This window comes from Hypomesus transpacificus, unplaced genomic scaffold, assembly GCF_021917145.1.
Source record: "Hypomesus transpacificus isolate Combined female unplaced genomic scaffold, fHypTra1 scaffold_234, whole genome shotgun sequence".
In the NCBI taxonomy this organism is placed as follows: Eukaryota; Metazoa; Chordata; class Actinopteri; order Osmeriformes; family Osmeridae; genus Hypomesus; species Hypomesus transpacificus.
Genome location: NW_025813768.1, coordinates 21,006 through 44,741, shown reverse-complemented (window position 1 = coordinate 44,741; position 23,736 = coordinate 21,006). Strand labels below are relative to the sequence as shown.

Below are 23,736 nucleotides of genomic sequence, written 5' to 3'. Positions count from 1 at the left end.
AGCAACCACTACACAAACTACATTTTCTACTTTTTATTTAACATCATAAAACGGTCATCCAAACAGCAAGGGGGCAGTAAAGGAAAGCAATGCATTTAAAAGTAAATATGTGACAGAAGCCCCTATAACAGATGATGGACGGCAACACATCAGAACATAATGCCATAAAGTTGAAATACCACAGGAAAAAAAGGCGCAAGCAATCTCTTCACCCATCCACCCTCTCTTTCCCTGTAAGTTAATGACGGGCATTAAAAAAAATCCATTACATCTATAAATGTTATCCGGTCAAAGGGAGCTGCCAATGTACCTGCAGGGCTACAGCTCAGAGCCAATTATAGACAAGACAACGCCTGTGGCAATCAATTACATGTCCTCTATCCATATATATGATGTGATGTGTAATAACGCAGCCCTGATTTGAATATTTCAGGAGTGCGGTGTGATGCGTTTTTGTTGCTGTCAGCCCCCTATTTTCTTGGTTGTCGTTTCTATAAAGCTTGAGGAAGTTTCTAGCGCCAGCGATGCAGGTGAATCTGCCGGATCGATGGTCTCCCGCTAGACACCTGCAGCTGCTCTGGTGAAGGAGGAGGACCTGAGCTGGTCCCAGGTCAACAACCATGAGGTGGGCTGTGGAGGGGGGGTGAAGAGGGGTGTGTGTGTGTGAGAGAGAGAAGGGGGGGGGGGGGGGGGTACAGGACAGACCCATCTCTCTCCTCCAGAGGGGCCAGTATGAAAACATTAGTTTAGTTTGTGGGCATGCTCACTCTGTCCTTCACACGGCCTACAAAGGTGATAAAGTGAGAGTTATAGGATCCACCTTGGGCAGAAATAGGAAATGTTTGACTGCACACCAGCTGTTGCTTGGGTCGCTGGGGCAGTAAGATGCCTCTGCTTTCTCAGGCACTGCCAAATAAAGAGACCAGCGCGAGAGAGAGCCTCCTATCAACAGGTTTCAGTTGGCTTTGGGTTTTGAACTGAAGGAATAAGGGAGTTTATATTGTATCAGGTCTAATGGGACATGTGAGTGTGTGTTGGGGGGGCTTCTGAAAAGAACATTATTTTCGCAGCGGTGCAGCATAGCTGTTATCATAGAATCAACATTTGTCAGTGGTGAGGTAGAGACTTCTCAGGAAGACAGGGATCAGTGTGACTGGTCTGAAACTCTCTCTCCCTCGTTCTCTCTCTACCCCTCCCTCTCTCTTTTTGACACATTCCCAGATGAGTGACAGCTCCAGGCACCTCTCTGCCTCACCGCTGACAGCACGCCTTCCAGATCCATCTCTGTCTCCAGGAGGAGGTAAAAGCTATTCCGTTAGCCGTCAACAGCCGTGCCGTGTACTGGGGGGAACCTGGGGAGGGTAGAAGAGCAGGAAAACATGAGTGTAACCTCCCAGGCACTCACATATCACAACAGAGAGCAACACCACACACTCAGCACGCTGGGCGCTGTGGTCAAATACACAAGTAGCATGTTTTAGCTAAATACACTACTAACTGCTAGGTAGGCTCTGTGACAGTTAGCAGGGGTTTGTGAGGGTCACTGTACCTCACGCCATTATGGATCTGAGGAACTCAAAGGAGCTCCCAGCCTCGACAGCTGTAAAACAGAAATGACACAACAACAGTTGGCTGGTTAATGTTTTTAAAAGTTACAAAGTACAGTTCCCAACCTGTGAATGCAAGGAAATGTTGCTGAATGAGAGAAAGAAATCACAGCCAAGGAGGAGTGTCTACTCTGCAGCCTCTAAACAGCCTCCACCATGGCCCTCAGCACCTTTAATTGCAACTGTGTGTTTAATCAAAAAGCATAAAAAGTCCCAGGGTTCTGGATGTGTCTGGGGCCCAGCAGGATTGATGTGGCCCCGCAGCCAAGCCCTTCCCTCGGACACGGCGACGGACACGACCCCATCACTTTTATCACATCTGAAGGAACGCTCTCTTTTAATACAGCCCATTACTGCCGACATACAAATCTCTCCGGCCCCCGGCCCTGTCTGCAGTCTGATCAATTTTTATACTGCTGAGACACACCCTTTCCCCTCATTTTGTCATCTCAAAATTCATATCATATAGGATTTTCTTATGGAAAAAATCGCTATAGAAATCCGTTACTGCCCCGCAGATGTGCAAGAGTCAGGGGTTGCCCGTCACTAAAATGCTTCGGAGAAAATAAAATTTGTTTCTGTAGTAAGCAGAACTGTTTAAATATTATTTATTTTTATGCTCCTAAGAAAATATATTGTGAAGTGAAACATTGATTTGGAACATAACCGTGTCTAGGCCTCCATAGGAGGTGTAGAATTTATGAATCCTTTGCACAACTCCTTTAATTGAATTTTCCAAATCTCTCGCCACACACAAATAATCAATACCCTTTGCTGAGGGTCTATGGAGGAAAACTTGACTCAGAATTATGACGGCCTTTCTTTTCAATTCTGTAGTCATCAGTGAATCCAGCCACAGGGAGGGTCCTTAATGCTGCGTCTTCTGGGGATTTATCTCCACCAGAAGCCTGATTGCTCACAAAAAGTGACTTCTCCAGAATGCTTACCGAAACTTTTGTTAACCTTTAAGGACAGCTGGAAGCGCTTCTAAAGCCTTTTAACCACACTGAGAAAAGATACCCGGACAGTGGTGTTGCCCTGGCCTACAGACATGAGGAGGAGGAGGGAGAGGAAGAGTTAGAGTTGAAACCATCCTCAAACATGCCTCGTCCTCCTTGGTACTGCTACAGGGAGTGAAGGGACAAGCTACAGAGCTGACTTGTTAACAGTTCCTACGCTTCTAGAGACTTCACAGCTGGCCAACTTTCAACTACACACTCTGGGACTTTAATTTAGACGAGTTTCCCGAGAAATATTTGTTTAATGGCAGCCAATCAGCTTTCCCTGGAGAGCGAGGGTGAAATCATCTCATTTTCTAACTCAATTTGTGCGACACTGTATTCTTTCATACCGGGCGAGTGTGCTGCTTTGAAGACAGATGATTAATTAACAGGGACACAGCCCAATCTATAAATCAATTACCACGATGTACTTGAGGAAAACTTTCTCCCTGTTGATGATTGAGGTCAAATCTATACAATCAAATCTATACACTTGGCTCTGAATGTCTAAACTCTTGTCTTGATGCTAACCCCTCTGAAGCGGTCTGTTTTAAGGTTGTCCATCAGCTTCATATGGACCCAGCTGGGTTCCACAGATGGGCCTGTCCTGTAAATAGTTTGATAAAAAACAAAACAACGTCCTGCTAGTCAGTCGTCAATTGATTTGTTGTTCGTCACGTCTGCCTGACGAATAAAAATAAGCATTCATGTGAGTCGGGCAGGTCAGGACAGAGCTGTCAGTTGTCCCAGGGCCTCACAAAGCAGTTACCCTTTTCAACACAGTTTCTTACACCCCCCTGTGCATTTAGCACATGAACCCAGGGCCCACATGCCACGGCGGCAAAGCCCAACAAACATGTTACACCAGGCAGGACTCCATGACCCCCCCCCTCCCCTCCCCCTCATGCTCGGTGCAGATCGAGGCCGTGAGCTTGTTTCTCAACTCTGAATAACAGTTTGTTTACTTTAAATGTGTCTCAAAGCAACAGAGAAGCGCTTTCCCCCCGGAGCAAACTGCTTTGACAATGTGAACTTTGTTTTTATAAGGGGCTGTAGGCAAGGCAGATATATTTCATGCTACACCATGTGATCAAAAATGTGACATTCCTCCGGTGTTGGGCTACGAGGCAATGTACATGTCGGCTTCTGCACTGGAACAAATTAAAACAATTTCTTTTGACCTTATCTGAAAACAAGCTGGACGGCCAACAATCCATCCATTCATCTTTCACAAATAACTATTATATGATCATATCACAAGTAGCTCTTTGCTGGAGGCGCTGTGTGTGCCTGAAATAATCCAATTAATTCTCAGCCTGGGAATCCAAGGACTGACTTGTTTGTTTTGCCAAACAAAACACGTTGGGCTGACATCCTCTGTGAATATTTACCTGTGAACACAGGAACAGGCACACGCTCTGAAGGAACACAGTCGTAGCAGACTTGGTTAGTTACTGTTCTAGTGGTTGTCTCCAGGGCAACTCCCCCTCCAACCAGGCCTTGTGACTGCTTACCCTGAAATCAATCATCTAACACAAACTACTGGAACAAAAAAGGTTTTCATACTGCCTTCTTGTTCCTGGAATAAATGGCACCCCCAATCAAAACATTCCTAATTTAGACAACTTATCTTCGGGTCATGATCAAAACAGTGATGGCGCTGTCAAACGTAGGCCTATTGACCAGTTTCTTTAAATGTTTACTTTCCGCGTACGCTTTTCAATTACGTTGACCCTAATATCCATATCGTCATCCTCGAGAGAACCTCAGTACAACAAGTATTGTTTTTTTTGCAAATAAATTGATTGAAATAGATTAATTCGGCTTGTGTTTCAGTTACCTTGACTGGAGTTCTGTTGAGCCCCGCTCAGCCTCAAACAGGAGTCTGCTTTAGATGCTGAAGGCACAAAGTTCAAACAGTGATATTCATTTGTACATCAGTCACCTCACCCTGAAATCAATCATCTTACACAAACTACTGGAACAAAAACAGTTTTCTTACTGCCCCCTTATTCATGGAATAGACAGAGCTCTGATTATATCTTCATATTTACACTGTGTGTGTGTGTGTGTGTGTGTGTGTGTGTGTATATATATATATATGACGTAATCAGTGTTGTGCATCAAACTGATTTGAAGGTATGGTGTTGCATGGTTGTGCATAGCAGGACTACTGACAGTTAGAGTCCCCTTACCAAGCTGTTTGAATCTGGTCAGTTCAGTCTTCAGGTCGGCTGATCCCTTGGAGAAGAAGGTCTTCAGCTCACTGCTGCCCTCTGCTGGCTGGAAGATGAAAAACACATTTCACAACATTTTAAATGTGTTTTATAAAATTTAAAAAAAGGAAACTCTTAGGACATAGAAGCTTTTGAAGAATATAAAAATGACAAAGAATAATGGATCCTTCATACACTGCAGAGAAGCAACTGAAAGGAATCAACAACAAAGTTAAACTAATTGGAACAGTAGTAAGACAACACCACAATGAGAACAGTCACAGTAGTGAGGAAGTCAAACTGCAACCAGCAAACATGCAGGGGCCGACCCACACCACATTAGAACACAGAACAGAAGGAGCAAGAACACAAGGCCGTTTCTTAAATAGCCAAGAGTTGAGGAGGGAAAGAACAAGAACAGAACCATCAAGACGTACAGTGGGGGTCGACAGACGAAGAGGAAACCATATTGTTGTCTCTATTTTTACATGTGATAGGGGCCTCCTCTGGGTGCCTGAAATACCCCGGGTGAGAGTTCTATCACTCAAACACAGGCAAGGATGGAAACTAGGACATTTCCTTGTGCAATGAGACATAAACGAAGTCTCCCACCACTATTTCCTCCAGCTTTCGTCTGGCCTTGATGAATGCTGGTACGGAGGCCTCCATCTTAGATGCTAGGCTCTTCAAACTGGACAAAGCAAAACATTTGTTTTATAAGCAGCTGAATTGCAGTTCAGGTATGTAATGCAATTTCAGTACACGTACAGTTAAGTTTCTGAAAATACCATCCCCATGTTGGCTTTCTCAATCACATAATTCATGCCTTGGTCATAATACATAACTTCAAATAGATCTCTCTTAAATGACTACACTATAAAATTCAAAACTAATGCTTGTCTTGATGGATTGGTCAGACTCCAAATGGCTACTTTGAGGAAGGAAATGGTTCTTATGTTAAACTACTCTTACACAACTATTTTTAGTGCTATGTAAATCACAGATCATTTGGCCAATGATAAATCCTCCTCATTCCAAGTCTCCTGTCATTAAACTCTGATTTGTCATGACAACCATCAGGGCCCTGTGGTATTTGAAATATATCAACTAATAAAGAACTCCAATCTGCTCCCAGAATCAGAACTGATCTGAGTCACTATCAGTTCAAACTCTTGCGATGAGCTTATTAACATCTTAAGAAAGTGAATTTGTGATAAACAAATCATTTCAGATATGCATATTATATAAACACATAGATGTGTACTCTGCATAGTGCAGGGAATCAAAAACATAAAAATGTTCATGTTAAATGTTCATGTTAATGTTTCATCTCTGCACTGGTTGATGTTTGGCTTGAAGTTCTTCCTCTCGGCAGGTGACTTGACCAACACGTTGAACTAAAACCATTGAGAGGATAAAAATACGTTTTATTTATTGTTTTACTACACAAATGAGGTACTCACTTCTCTACATCGGTCTGGGGCACTTGTGGTTTACAGGAACCGGCTTTGACATTGCCTGTTGATACAGAATGGCATTCATAAATCATAAAGTCAACAAAACAAAGCATTAACGATTGTTGGTGTTTACTAAGCAGTATAGCGAAGTGGAGGCACAGTGTGCTAGACATACCTGCTTGAAGTTGAAGTCTCGCCGTTCCCGTAATAGGACTGAAGTTTCTCTCTGTTGCTGGCTTTTTGACAGGTGTGTGCTTGAGATACAAAGAAAGGATACAAAACGTTTTTCAACCTCTTTATAACTGTTACTGTCAAGTGTCAATGCAAATGTGCTCTATAATTGGAATTAAGAAGCAACCCCACCGTCTCAGCGTTTTCCATACGAAGTGCTCTTTTGACACTGTAAAGAAAAAAGGGATGATCTACAAGTTAACATTCTTAACATCGTTGTGGCAAAGCAATGGTAAGAAGGCAACTTACGGCATGTTTAATTTTTACAGCTCGAAATAAACCGAGTAAAAAGTTGTTGTAGTTGTAGAATTGTTCGCTATGTTTAGACTACAGCCGTGGAAACATAACGTTACTTTTTAGATTAAAAATAGGCGCGGGTGCACTCCAAAATACGACTCCCGGAATGATTGACTGGATTTCTAACGTTCTGCCAATTTGTTTAAAAAAAATCATGCTGCTGCTTTTGAATAACATAGCGTCCAATTAACAGCAGATTCAATATCTTTCTCAATTTGTATTAGTTTTTTTTTACAGGCAATATGTAACTTATTTAAGACAAAAATAACACGCGGAACAGTTGATGGCGCTGTTTCCTTTCGGTGACTACTGTTGGAAACACATATTTGCGTTGTTTACATTAGCAACAGGGAGAACGCCTACTACAGCATTACCAAGCAAACCTGATTCCGGTTAAACGAGGTAAAATCCACACCATATCAATTACTTGATACGTTTTCATTTTCAGATTATTAGTGTTGTGCAATTATCCTATTGTATCGAATGCTAAACGTGAATTGAGGACATTATCTCGGCTAGTTTAACAACCTTTTCTCAATCTACTTTTCCTCAGTCATGTCAGGTCCAAAAAGGCATGGACACGCTAACGATGAAGAGACATTTTATATGCATTGTAGAGCGGCTTACTTGAGCCTTTTCAAATCTAGTTTGACCAATATCACCTCCAAACAGCAGCTCTGTCGCGGTAAGAAATGATATCACGTCATGCGATATGCCAGCCTAGTACATGGAGGCAAATACGATACATACATCCATAAAGATGACGCTGTCTTATCGTAGGATGTCACATATTTAGACTACCTCCTAAATACAAAATGACAAAAGTGAACATTTGTTGAACATTTTATACTTTTGAATGAACTTCCATTTTGTCTAGTTCTCCAGCAAGCTGGTAGGAATCCGTCCCAGGCAACGCTCAACAAATACTGGACCCCAAGAACTACTAAACTGAACTTTGATGATTTCTGTGAGATACTGAAGAGTGAGGTGCCGACTGAGGAGAGTGAGTTATTGAGAGCTTTCAAAAAGATGGACGTAAATAGAGATGGCTGTATCTCACACAAGGAACTGTTCGATGCACTAACCTCAGTAAGTTTTAGTTTGGATTCTGCACAAGGCGGTAATCAACATCCAGTTATAAAATGTTTTTTTTTGTGGTCGACACAGGGCTTTGTGTAAGTTGTCCTGAATGTGATTTACATTCTTCGTGTTCTAGAGAGGAGAGAAGATGAAGCCAGAGGAGGTGAATGTCATCTTCTCATTGGCCGATACCAATAAGGATGGGAAATTAGACTACGCAGAGGTGAGGGTGAACGATTAGTCGGTGTTTTACACCAGAAATACAGTTAGGTCATCTAATCCAAGACAACAACACATGGCCTGTTCCTCTCAGTTCTGCAGACTGCTGTTGTCCACTGCGGAGCAATGTCAGAATGCAGCTCTGGAGAGGGTGGAAGCAGACGCCAAACTGAAGAAGCAGAACTTTGGGAACCAGCCAGACAGTCCTCCACAGAACGCTGGATCAGTGGCAAACCCACAACCTCCAATAACACCACCCAGATCAGAACTAGACGGCACACTCAGGAAAGGTACATCACTGTGTGTGTGTGTGTGTGTGCGTGTGTGTGTGTGTGTGTGTGTGTGTGTGTGTGTGTGTGTGTGTGTGTGTGTGTGTGAGATAGGTTACTCATTCATACTCACAAATGCTGTCAAACACGCTTTCAAACTTTACAAAAACATTCCCCCCAGTACACATACTGCTTAATGCCCTATTACTACTGCACACACACACACACACACACACTCACACACACACTCACAGGACAGCACATAACAGTGTAGCCTTTGTGTCTTTTTCTTCCTGTGGAGTAGTTTTGAGGGAACAAGTAATTGCTTTGTTATCGATTGATTTTCCGTGGCCCGGTGACAAAGCACCTCATTAGCACACACTCCATACATCATCATCTCCGCACAATTACAGAGGTCTGTTCCCATGGTGGGGATTTGAAATCCTTTTGATTTGGATAATCATATCAGCTGTTATGAGATGACTAGTGGGCTGGTGTGTGTGGATATGGGAGGGTGTAGTGGGGGCGGAAGAGGAGAGGGGGCGGTGGGGTAGACCAATGTTCCTAGTGAAAGCCTTGAACACGGGGCAAAGGGAAGATAGAGAGGGTTATGTGGTCAGCCGGTGTTCATGTTATTGATTGGGGCGATCCCGCTGCGGCGAGCGGGAGATCGTGAGGGATTACTGAGGCTGCCCTGGGGAGGGGCTGCCCTGGGGAGGGGCTGCCCTGGGGAGGGGGTGCCCTGGGGAGGGGGGGCCCTGGGGAGGGGGGGCCCTGGGGAGGGGGGGCCCTGGGGAGGGGGTGCCCTGGGGAGGGGGGGCCCTGGGGAGGGGGGGCCCTGGGGAGGGGGTGCCCTGGGGAGGGGTTGCCCCAAAACAAACGGGTTCCTGCGACGGGTTCCTGCGACGGTGTCTGGATTATCACCTCGTCGTGCCTCTCCCTCTCATGTTGATCCATTTGAACATGGATTCTGACACAGGTTCACATGTGGCCTCACACATCGTGCAGTAGATATTTTTAGCGCTCCGGATGTGTTGACTGGTCATTTAGTCGGTGATTTGTCTGTTTGGCTGAGGAGTACATTCCTCTGGTCTCTTAAACAGACACATCAACAGTTTGGTTCAAACGTCAACCATAAAACACAGTCATCTCTACTAGTTGGGTCCTGCCTAGATAGTAGGCCATTCATTTCCCTGGTATGTTTGGGGTGTGGCACATCACATTAGTTTGCTTCCCTTGTTCTTGGTCATGGAAACAATCAGTCAATTCATTATTGGATTGCTATTTTCCAGCTTCAATAAGCGTTTGAGTAAAAAAAACAGGTTGAAGGATAACAGATTGGATGGGCTGTGGTCGTGCCATTTGTAATTTAGAATTCCTCCCCAATTAATGAGGGCTTTGAACTCTTGGGATCGTGCCTTACTCTTGCTGGTGGGTAAACCTCTGTCCTGTTTTAGTGTGTGAAGACGGACTGAAGGGAGCGGGATGTTTGCCAGTGGGAGTTTTGTACACTTTTTGTAATACCTTTCGCTATGAGCTTTTTTGCCGGTTGTGTTTTGTCAATATAAATGATATACATTTGTTGCCACATGTGGCCTTGTGTGTGTGTCCTGTGTGTGTGTGTCCTGTGTGTGTGCATCCTGTGTGTGTGTGTCCTGTGTGTGTGTGTGTGTGTGTGCGCGTCCTGTGTGTGTGTGTTCCAGACAGCCACCCGCCCTCTCGTTCCTCATCGGCGAGAAGTAGGCGTTCCTCGCTGTCTAACAGCGTCACCATGGCAGCCAGTGCCAAGTGCACCAGGCCGGTGGAGCCTGCTTCTCTACAGGTGGGTCTCCCCCGGCACCAGGAACACACCATGACCCACCATCAGCTTGTCACCGCACACATGGACAGTTTGTGTACAAGGGACAGTGCAGTATCTACCTCTCTGATTGGCCGCCCAGTAGTTTAGACATGGGGTCAGCGATTTGTACATATTTGACCTTTGAACTCTGATTTGAAACCCTAAAGTGGTAACATGAAGGTGGACCACATTCACAGTGTGTTGTCCCGGTAACGGGCCTGGACGGTGATGATCACAGTGTGTTGTCCCGGTAACGGGCCTGGACGGTGATGATCACAGTGTGTTGTCCCGGTAACGGGCCTGGACGGTGATGATCACAGTGTGTTGTCCCGGTAACGGGCCTGGACGGTGATGATCACAGCGCCACTGTGAGGAACACCCAGACAGTCCCAGCCTCGGCCTGCTGTTGTTGTTGGGCAGTTGTTGTTGCGAGGCCTTTTGGTGGCGAGTTGAACCCGGGGTCGATAAGTATAGAGTGCTGGTATTGATCCTGCTCTCTTTGTTTTTCCTCTTTTTGACCTAAGCCCAGTCAGTTTGCTTTACTGCAGCGAGGTAATAGCCTAGCCATGCTCCAACCGGGGGCGGAACGGGGAGATTGGAGGGAGCCAGACGTAAAGAACGACTCGGGAGATCCGAGCTGCTGACAGAAGTTCCTCTCCCCCATTCTGCTCTGGAGCGGGGGCTGGTAATTGAGAGGGGGGAAGGGGTGAGTTTGGTTTTGAGGGTGGAGGGTCGGGGAGCAGGTTGTGGCTCCCGTAGGGCCCTTAAATCCGAGTCAGGGGCAGTTAGGGGTGACAGGGGCCTGTATCAGACTGCTGGCCGGCCCGCTCTGCAGTGCTCCATCTCAGACCCTCGGAGTGGACACGCACCCACGGGCACAGGGCCTCGTTTGATTTCAGGTGGACAAACCTCCCAAGGGTTATGATTTGATCCTTTATATGGTTCACAAGCCAACATAAATACTTGGAAGGAAATGGATTTTCTTTAGAAGTGACGTTTTTCTGTCCACCTGGTGGTTTGTTTCTTTGTTTAACTTGGTGATTTGTAGGGCTGCTAAAGAGATGGATAACCTAATGTGTTTTCAGACTGCAATCTCCTGCCATATTTCTTGGATGTCTGACTTAACAGTGTTTCTTTTAATGTGTCTCCAATGGGTGTAATGGGTTTGTGTAGAACCTCTTTACCTTGGCTGGATGTTGTGTGTCAAAGGATTGACATGACTGACTGAAGAAAAGAGCAGCGATAAGTAGCTACAATAAGAACAACAGGATGGTTTAGTGTTGCTGTGTCGCCATCTAGTGGACGTTCTGGATGATGTCCAGCATCTGTTCATTATTGAACCAGGGGCACTGAAGCATGAAATTATGAATATGCTTTGTGTACTGCAAATACAGATTACTGTCCCCACTGTTTGCTCAGACGCCTTCATCTCTGTCGGCTCGGCATAGCAGGGTAATGGTTGCGTTAGCGCTTGTCTGTGCTTCCTGGTTCCTGGTGGTCAGCGTGGCGTTCCTGTGTCTGCAGGAGTGGTCCCATGCCAGCGCCAGAGGCTGCTTGTTCCTGGAGGAGGACGGAGGGGTCAGCTCGCTGCAGTACCGCCTCCACCTCCCCCAGACCACCTGCGTCTACCTCACCATCCAGCCCCTCAACCTCAGCCAGAGGCCTGGTAAGTGGCTGGCACTCAGTCACATGATCAGTCTCTCACTCACTCAGTGAGTCAGTGAGTCAGTGAGTGAGTCAGTTGTGTTGCCCTGCCCTCAGACAAGCCCTCGTCCTGGATGGCGGTGGACACGGCCCTGTTCGTGGTGTCGGGGGGAGACACCAAGGAGGAGTCCAGCCTGGTGGGCTTCACTGAGCAGAGGGACAAAGAGGTCAGTCGTCACATGTCAGCGTCTGCTGTGTCGAGGCACCGTCTGAAAGGGTTCAAGGGGGAGAACACTGACACTGAGCGCTAAGTGTCTGTGTGTGTGTGTGTGTGTTTGTGTGTGTGTTTCAGAAGTTTGTCTGGAAGGGGGAGCTGAACGCTGGAACCTACTTCCTGCTTCCCTTCACAACAGGCTGCCGGCTGAGGAAGAGAAGGAGGAAGAGCACGTCTAAACCTGTGCAGCTGGTCAACACGTCCGACTCAGGACAGCTGGACCTCACCCCAGAGTTCAGGTAACACACTCAGGACAGCTGGACCTCACCACAGAGTTCAGGTAACACACTCAGGACAGCTGGACCTCACCACAGAGTTCAGGTAACACACTCAGGACAGCTGGACCTCACCACAGAGTTCAGGTAACACACTCAGGACAGCTGGACCTCACCACAGAGTTCAGGTAACACACTCAGGACAGCTGGACCTCACCACAGAGTTCAGGTAACACACTCAGGACAGCTGGACCTCACCACAGAGTTCAGGTAACACACTCAGGACAGCTGGACCTCACCACAGAGTTCAGGTAACACACTCAGGACAGCTGGACCTCACCACAGAGTTCAGGTAACACACTCAGGGCCTACCTATGTCCGTTCTTACATTTCTTAAACATTTGACAAAAGTAGTAAAAAAATAAATATTCTCAGATATTTTGCTCGAAAGTTTTGGCCTCTAAACCTTCCTCAGGTTTCCTGTGTTTTGGTTTTGTGTCCGCGACAACTTCCACCGTTGTGCAGTACGAGGTCTGCTGTGCTGTCGTCCACCACAGGGGGGCGCTGTCGGACATCTTCGAAGTCATCGACCTGGACGGGAACGGCCTCCTCAGCCTGGAGGAGTACAACTTCTTTGAGATGCGGACCAGCGGGGAGAAATGTGACGAGGAGGCCTGGGTCGTGTGCAAGGGTCAGGAGAGAGCTAGGGTCTATGGACGTAGATCTGCAGATCTGATCATATTCATGTACTTGCGTTGTGTTCATACCAAACGTGAAGCGTTCCATTTTAGTTTCCGTATCAGTACCAAGTGGTCAGGATGATGTGTGTTGTGTGTGTCGGCCCGTCAGAGAACTTTGACACCAGGAGGAACCAGCTGACGAGGCAGGGCTTCATGGAGCTGAACCAGATGGAGGCCAGCGAGCGTGGAGGAGACCCCACCGACCTGTGGCTCACGCTGGAGGCCATGGGCTACAACCACGCCCTGGAGATGGTGGAGGTGGGGCGGGGGCCGTGCATGCACACACACACACACCCACAGTCACTCAGTATATGTGTGTGTGTTTGAGTGTGTGAGATCAGATCATCAGTCTGACCCTGCCCCCCCTCCCCCCCCCCCTCACAGGCCTGCCCCTTCCTCCTAGACGCTTACTGTGAGCAGGGCCAGCTCTCTGTGCAGCCGGTCAGCCTGGACGCAGCCCCCAGGATGCTGAACGCTGGGCTGCACAAGTCCATCACAGCCCGGGGAGAGGCTAGGGCCCTCAGAGGCGAGGCTGGAGCCCTCAGAGGCGAGGCTGGAGCCCTAAGAGGCCAGGACAGGGGCCCCCGGGGCGAGGACGTCCTCCTTTACACTTACAAAGGAGAGCACAGGATCTCCTCCCTCATCGCCAACAAGGTAGCACGCTGGAACGGGGACGATGTTTAGCTTTTAAAGAACCAAACCGTGGGTTACTGGTGGGTAAAGCCCTGGTATTTGTTGACATGTGGAGACTAAAATGTGTGAATATTTATAAGATATGTCACGTATTCTGGATTTTACACTTGTTTTACACCTTAACGCTTCTCCTTAGAGGCCTGTCCTAGCTGCAAAGTATCAAGTCAGTTGCCAAAGTCATATGGCTCCTAAACCTGCGGTGACTGTGGAGCCATTATCCCAGGGTGTCATTGACATGCAGCTATGTCTCCTATTGGCATGGCAACAGGATCCCCTGCAGTAGGAATGTACGGGTCACATGATGAATAGAGGACAAGGTTTTTATTTCCTGGTTGTAGGAAGAACTACAGCATAGTCTAGGTTAGCAGTAGCCAGTGTAGCATCCCACATGTGGCTTTAAGGAAGTGTGGCAACGGAGAATGAAGACATTGAAATTCATGACTTGAACATGTTGCTATTGTTTCCTTTTAGCCTATCAGAGATGAGATCAGAGATGTGCGTTTTGAAGCTTGAGAAATGTGAACGCTGCTGAGTTTGTCCCTCCCTGTCCCTAACCCTTCCTGTCCCTAACTCTCTCTGTCCCTAACCCTCCCTGTCCCTAACCCTCCCTGTCCCTAACTCTCTCTGTCCCTAACCCTTCCTGTCCCTAACCCTTCCTGTCCCTAACCCTTCCTGTCCCTAACCCTCCCTGTCCCTAACCCTCCCTGTCCCTAACCCTCCCTGTCCCTAACCCTCCCTGTCCCTAACCCTTCCTGTCCCTAACCCTCCCTGTCCCTAACCCTCTCTGTCCCTAACCCTTCCTGTCCCTAACCCTCTCTGCCCCTAACTCTCTCTGTCCCTAACTATCTGTCCCTAACCCTTCCTGTCCCTAACCCTTCCTGTCCCTAACTCTCTCTGTCCCTAACCCTCTCTGTCCCTAACCCTCTCTGTCCCTAACCCTTCCTGTCCCTAACCCTTCTTGTCCCTAACCCTCTCTGTCCCTAACCCTCTCTGTCCCTAACCCTCTCTGTCCCTAACCCTCCCTGTCCCTAACCCTTCCTGTCCCTAACCCTCTCTGCCCCTAACTCTCTCTGTCCCTAACTCTCTGTCCCTAACCCTCTCTGCCCCTAACTCTCTCTGTCCCTAACTCTCTGTCCCTAACCCTCTCTGCCCCTAACTCTCTCTGTCCCTAACTCTCTGTCCCTAACCCTCCCTGTCCCCTAACTCTCTGTCCCTAACCCTGTCCCTCGTCACAGAGCAGCCACAAGGTGACAGTCCATGTGAACAACGAGCAGAGCACCAACTGCTCCAGCAGCAGGGGCATGAGTCTGTTCGCCGTGGAGGTGCCCGCTAAAACCAAGATGGTGAGATGTCGACCAAGAAACTGTTTTGATCTGTCTTGAGTGATGGAGTTCAGTTGAGTTAAGTGTTACAGATCTGCAGATTGGAAAGAGAGTTTAGCTAACACCTTGACATAACAATGAGCAGTAGATGACACCAAAATGACACAACATCATTAGCAAAGTCTCTCTGAGGCATGAAGGTTTAGCCAACAGGAAATGAACATCTGATCGTGTGTGTGTGTCTGTCTCAGGTGTGCCAACATGTTCTGCCCACCAACGAGAAGCAGGACTGGACCTACAGCTGTCTGGAGAGCATCATACCTTGCTAGCAGGAACAGCACCCCCACAACCCCAAACACTGACCAGGTGGTCCCCCAGGGCGTGGCAGTACACAGGGTTCTGAAGCAGACCCCCCCCCCTGTCAGAGATGGGCTTCCTCAGCCCTGGTCTGTGTGACGTGCTGAAGAGAGCACAGCGTTCAAATGGTGTCAGAGATGGGCTTCCTCAGCCCTGGTCTGTGTGACGTGCTGAAGAGAGCACAGCGTTCAAATGGTGTCAGAGATGGACTTCCTCAGCCCTGGTCTGTGTGACGTGCTGAAGAGAGCACAGCGTTCAAATGGTGTCGTCGGCACAAACAAAACGTTTTTCAATCAAAGGTTTGATTCCCCACAGAGCCCCATTATACATGTTTAATGTTTGGGTTTATGTATACATGTAATTCCGTGTATAGCTATTTGACCAGTCATGGTTTTTATCTATTTTTCATATTGGATAAAAAATATCCTTTGCCTATACTCAATAATACATTTCATGCTGTGCCTTGTCTTGTAGCAATTTAACACCAGCATTTAAAGTTGTTTTATGACACATGTATTCAGATCCCAAACTGTTTTCACTAATGAATTCACTACAATAAACTTCTAACACTGACGTGGCCCTGGTGCCTGGCCATGGCTTCTGTGACTCAGTGACGTCATTCTGTGGTTCCAGTCTCCAGTTATTGTGAGTTATCGGTCTAGAACTTCTAGATCAAAAAGGCACAGCCATTCGCTCACTCTGCCAGATCCTTCTGTGGCTACTTCCTGTTCATCCGTAGAGAGTGGCGCTTAGCAACATGGCTGCTGGCAGTCAAATGCATTCCTCTGCATTGCGTTCGGGGCTAAACTTTATTCGCCCTTGGCCTTTACGGCTAAGCTCTGACTTGACCTGCTATTAATAACTCCCAGACCATTCTTTTCACCTTTGACTTTCTCTACTGTAACCATAGAGGCAGACAGTAAATGTCACATGACAGCTGAGATTCACTTCATTTGCTGCACTCTCCTCCTCTTCCTGTCTCACAAAGACAGTTTCCTCGAGCGTTCTGCTCCAGATACAGCTAGGACCCGCCATCCTGTGTGTAGGGCCTCCTGGCCCGCATGTGGGGCTCGACGTCCTGGATGTTTTAGACGTTTCCCCGCTCCAACACACCTCATTCACATGATTCGGTCATTTGAATCAGGTGTATTGGAGCAGGGAAACATGTAGAACATGCAGGACAGTGGGTCCTTAGGACCAGGGTTGAAGACCACTCCCCCAAATCATTGAATTACCTCACGACTCTTCATTTTTTGCTTGTTCTTTTTGCACTAAGATGACAGCGTCATGATGGCAGTGTTAGTGGATAACCTCAGCTTTGCTCTGGGTGATGTTTGAACAAGTTTTGATGCAATAGACAAACAGACCTGACCCGGCCTGGCCTGTTACCCAACATCCCTCTGTGGCCTTCGTGGTAATGCTAGACTTTGTTACTCTGAGAAAAACACAATCACAACCGTTGGTTATTAGCAGAGAAGTTCAGTCTATAGAGTCCAAGTCAAGTTTTACAGGGTCGAGTCTCAAGTCTCTTTTGGCAAAGAGCTTTCTGTCAGTCTCCGAAATACTGTTAGAACTATGCATTTCTGATCCTTTATATACTCTTGTACTTTCTACATGCACTGTTTATGTCGCTATGGAAAAAAGATTCAGCAAAGTTTTATTGCTAAATCTGCTCAAATCTTGTGGTGGTCCACGAAATATTTGCAGTGAGTTTTTCACCCAGTGATGTTTACATAATTCCACTGTTCATGCAACAACAAATGCTCTGCCTTTTATTATTGAAAAATGAGGTACGGGCCCTTTAAATGAAGGAGTGGGCGTGTCCATGTAGGCCAGGGGGAACTGGCGACGCAAGAGCGTACGTGTGGCTGCTCTTGTTTGCATCTGCCTCCACCGACAACGCGGATTACCCGGGCAGTCCATTATTGGGGAAAAATGACTAAAATAACAGTTGTCAAAACCAAGGCTTATACCGACCAGAAGCCCGGAACGAGCGGTCTGAGGAAGAGAGTTACCGTCTTTCAACAGAATCAACACTATGCCGAGAACTTCATTCAAAGTATCATATCTGTCATCGAGCCGTCAGAAAGACAGGCTGCCACGGTCGTGGTGGGAGGGGATGGACGTTTTTTTATGAAAGACGCTATTCAGTTGATCGTTCAAATAGCCGCAGCTAACGGGGTCAGTAGAAATCGCCTGTGGTGCTTCTGTATGCCTGCAACGAAGGCCCCGTGCATGCAGTCATAGACGCTAGTTAGCTAGCTCACTGTCGCTTGACAAGATGCACACAAGCGACTGTGAGTGTGACAGATTCAATGGACAGCTGTGTTGAAGCTGCAGTCCTAGTAGGGTTGTCTATTCTGGGTGACGTGTAGGCTAAGTGACGTTTTAGCATGAAGCTGTGAAGTTGCATGAAGTCTTGCAATGTGATACAAAGTTTTGGGGTAAATTCGAACACAATGTATAAGTCCCTAGCATTAATGCACGTTGTTATTTAAAAATGTCTCATGTAAGCATGGCATGCGTTCAGTGAGTTGCCCTCTTCAAGAAGCGGAACGTGATAGGTGTCACTGTGGTCCTCGTCTGCCGTGCCAGATGACCTTCCTGACCTTTCAAGAACCCCGGGGGGAGATTACATGCAAATAGTTACCTTTGCCATTTCAAAGAGAGACACGGTCCGAAAACAATACTACTGGTTCGGTTCGCGAGGACGATCTGTCCAATCAGTTGGCGTAATACTTCCATAATTTCTGAAAATCGGCCACTGTATTTGTAACCATGATCCCACAGTGAAGCGATTGTTTCATACTGGGGCAGGAGCATAGCCATAAGGGGCGTGTCAGTGCGCGGTCACGTAGCTCCCCGTGCGCTGCAGTAGCCTGGGACACTGGACCGTGCGTTTAACACGCAGAAGGGTTCAAGATGTACAAGTTGAAATCATCACAAGCCGGTCGGTCACTCCAGAATATTTACAGTGTCCAACGTTTGAAATTATTGTGCATCTGTATAATCGTATAATTGTCATACCGACCATTGTATTACATTGTTTATTTTTCTATTTTGATTCTCACTGCTACCCTTGTCGTCATCACCTAGCCTTGTGGTGGGCTAAGTAAGTGGGGAAGGAGATGGTTATAGACACACATTATAGTGAATGTGAACATACTCAAATTAGGAATAGTTAGTGTTAAAATAGAAGAGAATAGAAGTCTAGCTCTTAGTGTCATAAACAGAGTACCTGCTTACCACCCATATTTGTCACTTATACAGAGACCCTAGTAACACATGACTATATGATATAATCAATCAATTTATTATTCATAGAGCACTGTTAAAAACAACTACCGTTGACCAATGTGCTGTAGGTTAAAACATGTATTAAAACACAATCACTTAGGCACAAAGTAACACACGAAAACAAAAACAGTGCACGTACAGTAAAGCATCGCAAATCGCAGGCCGGACCAAACTGAAATGTATAAGGATGCAGTTTCTTAGGATTGAAACTCACCCTTCCTCCCCTCCTTGTCTGTGGGACAGATCGGCCGCCTGGTGATTGGTCAGAACGGCATCATGTCCACCCCGGCCGTGTCCTGCGTGATTCGCCAGATCAAAGCGGTGGGCGGGATCATCCTCACTGCCAGCCACAACCCTGGAGGGCCCAACGGAGACTTCGGCATCAAGTACAACATCTCCAGTGGAGGTGAAGGAGGAGAGGGTGGTGGTGGAGGAGAGGGAGGTGGAGGAGGAGAGGGTGGTGGGGGAGGAGAGGGCGGTGGAGGAGGAGAGGGCGGTGGAGGAGAGGGGAGGAAGATGTTTGAATGCTGACGTGACAGAGGGCGGTGGAGGAGGAGAGGGAGATGTGTGAATGCTGACGTGACAGGGGGAGGTCTGGGATGTGTGTGTTTGACTGGAGCCTCGGCGCTTGGGGGAGAGAGTGTGGGGGACGTCTCAGGGCCACGTCGCTCTCAGCTGAAGGTGAACATCTTGGATGTTCATTGGTGAAGCATGGGATCACCAGCCTTCATGTCTAACTGTGTCTTCCTCACTAAACCCCACCCCCACCCCCAGGTCCTGCACCCGAAGGCGTCACAGAGAAGATTTACCAGCTCAGCAAGAGCATCCAGGAGTACTCCATCTGCCCGGAGCTCAAAGTAGACCTAGCCACGATCGGCAAGCAGACCTTTGAGGTGGACACCTTCAAGCCCTTCACAGGTACCAGCAAGGCCAGTTTCTCAGCTTTGCACTGTGAGATGGTCCACTCTACAACGTACCGTTTGACTGGAACAAAACACTCTGTGTCAAGCTTCTGGTTTGGTGTTTAGGCTTTGGTTTGTTGTGTGCGCTAACGTCCCGGTTTGGGTCTCCTCCCCAGTGGAGATTGTGGATTGTGTGGAGGCCTACGGGGACATGTTGAGGGACATCTTCGACTTTGCTGCGTTGAAGGAGCTCCTGTCCGGAGCCAAGCACATCAACGTCCGTCTGGATGCCATGCACGGAGGTACAGACCGCCCCCTCACCCCCTGAACCCCACAACTAGGTCCCCCGGTCAAGGGTTTTCTTTAACATTCACGCTGTGTGACCGAGCCTACTCTTATCTGCTGTTCTTATGTGCTGAGGTTTTTGCCTGTTCCCACACTGTACTCCTCTAGGAGCATTGTCTGGGGGTTGCCTTTTTCTCTCCTCCTCTCTCCTCATGTTATGCTTTGCTGTAATCTTTCTGGTGGGCGCCTCTGATGGCTGCCTAGGTAGGCTCTCCTGCCAAAGTAAATTCCGTGTCTGTGCAAACTTTCATGGCCAATAAACATCAATTCAATTCATCTGGAGCCCATTCAAAGTAACAGCCCTCTTGGTTCTTCCTGCAGTGGTTGGTCCTTACGTGAAGAAGATTGTGTGTGAGGAGCTGGGCTCTCCCGTTGACTCTGCCGTGAACTGCGTCCCCAAGGAGGACTTCGGGGGCCACCACCCCGACCCCAACCTCACGTACGCAGCCAACCTGGTCAACGCCATGAAGGGCGGAGAGTACGACTTCGGAGCCGCCTTCGACGGAGACGGGGTGAGGTTGCTCGGGCGAGAGCGCCGACAGTTCTGTGTGTCTGTTTCCTGTTCCTCTTTTCACTGTCTGGTTCCTACCTCTCATACAGTCTCATTCTTCCATTCCCCCCCCCCCCCCCCAGGATCGTAACATGGTCTTGGGAAAGCACGGTTTCTTCGTCAACCCCTCGGACTCTGTCGCCGTCATCGCGGCCAACATCACCAGCATCCCGTACTTCCAGAAGACCGGCGTCCGAGGCCTGGCCCGCAGCATGCCCACCAGCGGAGCCCTCGACAAGTGAGCGCGCCACAACCGCTCACCAAACACTGCCCTGTCTATCAGAGTCTTCTTCTGAGAGGACCATGCTCTGAACCGTGTGTGTGTGTGTGTGTCAGTGTGGCCAAGGCCATGAAGATGCAGCTGTATGAGACTCCGACAGGCTGGAAGTTCTTTGGGAACCTGATGGATGCAGGCAAGCTGTCGCTGTGTGGAGAGGAGAGCTTTGGCACTGGTGAGTGTAAGGCAGGCAGCCTCAGTCCACTGGAGCTGCATCCACAGGCTGTGTTGGTACCAGCTGTTTGCTTCATTCAGTTAGGCAACGCAGTGTGGTCTGTTTGCACAACACCGCTAACACGATGAACACACACACACACACACATCCTCCTTGTCCGCTTTGCATACCAGGTTCGGATCACATCCGTGAGAAGGATGGTCTGTGGGCGGTGCTAGCCTGGCTGTCGATCTTAGCCACCAGGAAGCAGAGTGTGGAGGAGATCATGAAAGACCACTGGCAGAAGTTTGGCAGGAACTTCTTCACCAGGTCAGAGCTTTTTCTATATACTATACCCCCCTCTGGTGGGGAAACAGAGAACTGCAAAGTCTTGGTTTATTGGATATTGGATTATTTTGATTATTTTAGCTTTTTTCTGCTGAGTCCTGACTTGACATAGTTGCCAATGATTATACAAGGTACATTACATATAATAGTATTCATTTATCATGATATGATAATAAATAAAACAATATTACTTATTATAATACTTCAAGCCGACACGTGTAGTTACTACTCTCCTCCTTCCTGTCCTTTGTGTGATCAGGTATGACTATGAGGAAGTGGACTCAGATGCTGCCAATAAGATGATCAAGGATTTGGAAGCCGCCATGTTTGATCCGTCCTTCGTGGGGAAGAAGTTCTCCTCGGGGGACAAGACGTACGACGTGGCCGTCGCCGACAACTTTGCGTACACAGACCCGGTGGACGGAAGTGTGTCCAAGAACCAGGTGAGGGGGGGCCTTTGAACCGTGGGGGTCGGGGAGGGTAGATGAATGTTGATATTCGAGTCGGGGATATCTCCTCCGCGTGTCGTATCCACGGGAACCGACCAGGGCAAACAAAGATGTTTTTAGTTTGGGCATTGACAATGCTGTGTCTCTGGGTCAGGATCGTCTTGTTCTTCCATCACACATCAGGAGTCACACGTTCTGCTCTAACAGTCCATAACGGTGCTTATTGGTTTTCCGTAGCTTCCCAGAGTACCCGGTAACACGATCCTTTCCTCCTCTCTGATTGGCAGGGTTTGAGGATTATCTTCTCTGACGGCTCCAGGGTCATCTTCCGTCTCAGCGGGACAGGCAGCGCCGGGGCAACTGTCAGGTTGTACATAGACAGCTACGAGAAGGACCCCCAGAAGATCTACCAGGACCCCCAGGTGAGGGTTGAGCAGAAGCCCAGCAGTGATTGGATGTGACTGGGGTACGAGGAAAGCCTAGCCGGGGAAAAGACCGGCTAGCCTGTCACGACGGCTCGTCTTGATTTGAAATTTGTTTCGAGATGTCGAGACGAATTGAGCTCAAACGGCTTCCTTCGTGCTGGAAACGGGTTAGGATCAGGGCCAGCTAGCGTGTTTTCAGTCCTCTGATCAAACAATACTTTCCAGAACTCGCATTTGAGGGAAAGAGAAGTTGAAGCCAAGAGTTGAGTTATGAGTGATATCAGAGCCAGGATGAGGTGAGGAGGAGGGGGGGGGATCCTGAGGGAAACGGAACATTGGAAATCTCAAACTTTACACTTCATAAAGTCATCTTGACTGATTTAGGAAAGAGAGGGAGAGAAAGAGAGAGGGTGAGAGTGGGAGTGAGTGAGAGAGACGGAAAGAGAGAGACAGAGAGAGAGAGTTCTAACTGAGGGTTCTTGTTCGATGTTCCCAGGTGATGCTGGCTCCTCTGGTGGACATAGCATTGAAGATCTCCCAGCTCCACGAGAGAACTGCTCGCACCGGCCCCACTGTGATCACATGATTCCCCTCACCCCCTCGGCTACCCACCCGTCACCAGGATACCGCTGTCCAATCAGAAACCTTCCCTACACCCTCTCACCCCCCCCCCCCTCCCTCCCTCAGAAGAACAATCGTATATCACCCTTGTACCATAAAGTCCTGCTGAAGCCTTGAAAGCCAAAATATTCATCATGAATAAAACACACATATTCAAATGATTGTAATGGTTTTTGTCGATCCCTCACGCAGCTTCGAGTTAAACTTAAATGCTTTTTTTTTTAAATTTGGGTGATTCTCAACACGCACAGATAGCTGGACCCATAAGGCAAGATCAACCTGATTCTAAACGCAGAGACACCATGTCTCGAAGCCCAGATACCAGCCACCGCTGGAATGCCTAATCCTGCCAGTGAGGGCTAGGTTGTCAACAGGGAGGTGAGATCCACACAGCTGGAATGCCTAATCCTGCCAGTGAGGGCTAGGTTGTCAACAGGGAGGTGAGATCCACACCGCTGGGAGGACGTGCTTGTGAGATCCAAAGCACTGATCCTCTTAGCAGGCTCGCACCAGAGGCAGAGGGAGTAACGGCCTGTCGTCCTCAGAGAAGGCAGACCCCAGAGGCAGAGGGAGTAACGGCCTGTCGTCCTCAGAGAAGGCAGACCCCAGAGGCAGAGGGAGTAACGGCCTGTCGTCCTCAGAGAAGGCAGACCCCAGAGGCAGAGGGAGTAACGGCCTGTCGTCCTCAGAGAAGGCAGACCCCAGAGGCAGAGGGAGTAACGGCCTGTCGTCCTCAGAGAAGGCAGACCCCAGAGGCAGAGGGAGTAACGGCCTGTCGTCCTCAGAGAAGGCAGACCCCAGAGGCAGAGGGAGTAACGGCCTGTCGTCCTCAGAGAAGGCAGACCCCAGAGGCAGAGGGAGTAACGGCCTGTCGTCCTCAGAGAAGGCAGACCCCAGAGGCAGAGG

General features: G+C 48.2%; 3 protein-coding genes across 3 annotated transcripts; 2 read left to right on the top strand and 1 right to left on the bottom strand.

Annotated features, from left to right (window-relative positions):
• Positions 1 to 11: 11 nt before the first annotated feature.
• On the bottom strand, positions 12 to 6,930 carry LOC124462696 (integrin subunit beta 3 binding protein). Its single transcript, XM_047014275.1, has 9 exons — positions 6,762 to 6,930; positions 6,645 to 6,681; positions 6,457 to 6,535; positions 6,288 to 6,342; positions 5,437 to 5,515; positions 4,804 to 4,891; positions 4,449 to 4,505; positions 1,550 to 1,600; positions 12 to 1,352 (listed from the first exon to the last, which is right to left on the bottom strand). Exons 1-8 carry the CDS (start codon positions 6,764 to 6,766, stop codon positions 1,551 to 1,553), a joined length of 450 nt encoding a protein of 149 aa, XP_046870231.1. The 5' UTR covers positions 6,767 to 6,930; the 3' UTR covers positions 12 to 1,352; position 1,550.
• A 196-nt stretch (positions 6,931 to 7,126) lies between these two features.
• On the top strand, positions 7,127 to 16,035 carry efcab7 (EF-hand calcium binding domain 7). The gene is made up of 14 exons (XM_047014280.1): positions 7,127 to 7,211; positions 7,363 to 7,494; positions 7,687 to 7,898; positions 8,026 to 8,112; positions 8,203 to 8,398; positions 10,081 to 10,199; positions 11,742 to 11,883; positions 11,979 to 12,088; positions 12,214 to 12,374; positions 12,908 to 13,041; positions 13,200 to 13,348; positions 13,475 to 13,744; positions 15,019 to 15,126; positions 15,357 to 16,035. The coding sequence occupies exons 2-14, from the start codon at positions 7,365 to 7,367 to the stop codon at positions 15,432 to 15,434; spliced, it is 1,896 nt and encodes a 631-aa protein (XP_046870236.1). The 5' UTR covers positions 7,127 to 7,211; positions 7,363 to 7,364; the 3' UTR covers positions 15,435 to 16,035.
• A 1,272-nt stretch (positions 16,036 to 17,307) lies between these two features.
• Positions 17,308 to 22,992, top strand: pgm1 (phosphoglucomutase 1). The gene is made up of 11 exons (XM_047014281.1): positions 17,308 to 17,643; positions 19,003 to 19,165; positions 19,534 to 19,677; positions 19,838 to 19,963; positions 20,328 to 20,518; positions 20,640 to 20,794; positions 20,893 to 21,008; positions 21,182 to 21,317; positions 21,595 to 21,778; positions 22,072 to 22,206; positions 22,706 to 22,992. The coding sequence occupies exons 1-11, from the start codon at positions 17,398 to 17,400 to the stop codon at positions 22,793 to 22,795; spliced, it is 1,686 nt and encodes a 561-aa protein (XP_046870237.1). The 5' UTR covers positions 17,308 to 17,397; the 3' UTR covers positions 22,796 to 22,992.
• Positions 22,993 to 23,736: the final 744 nt, after the last annotated feature.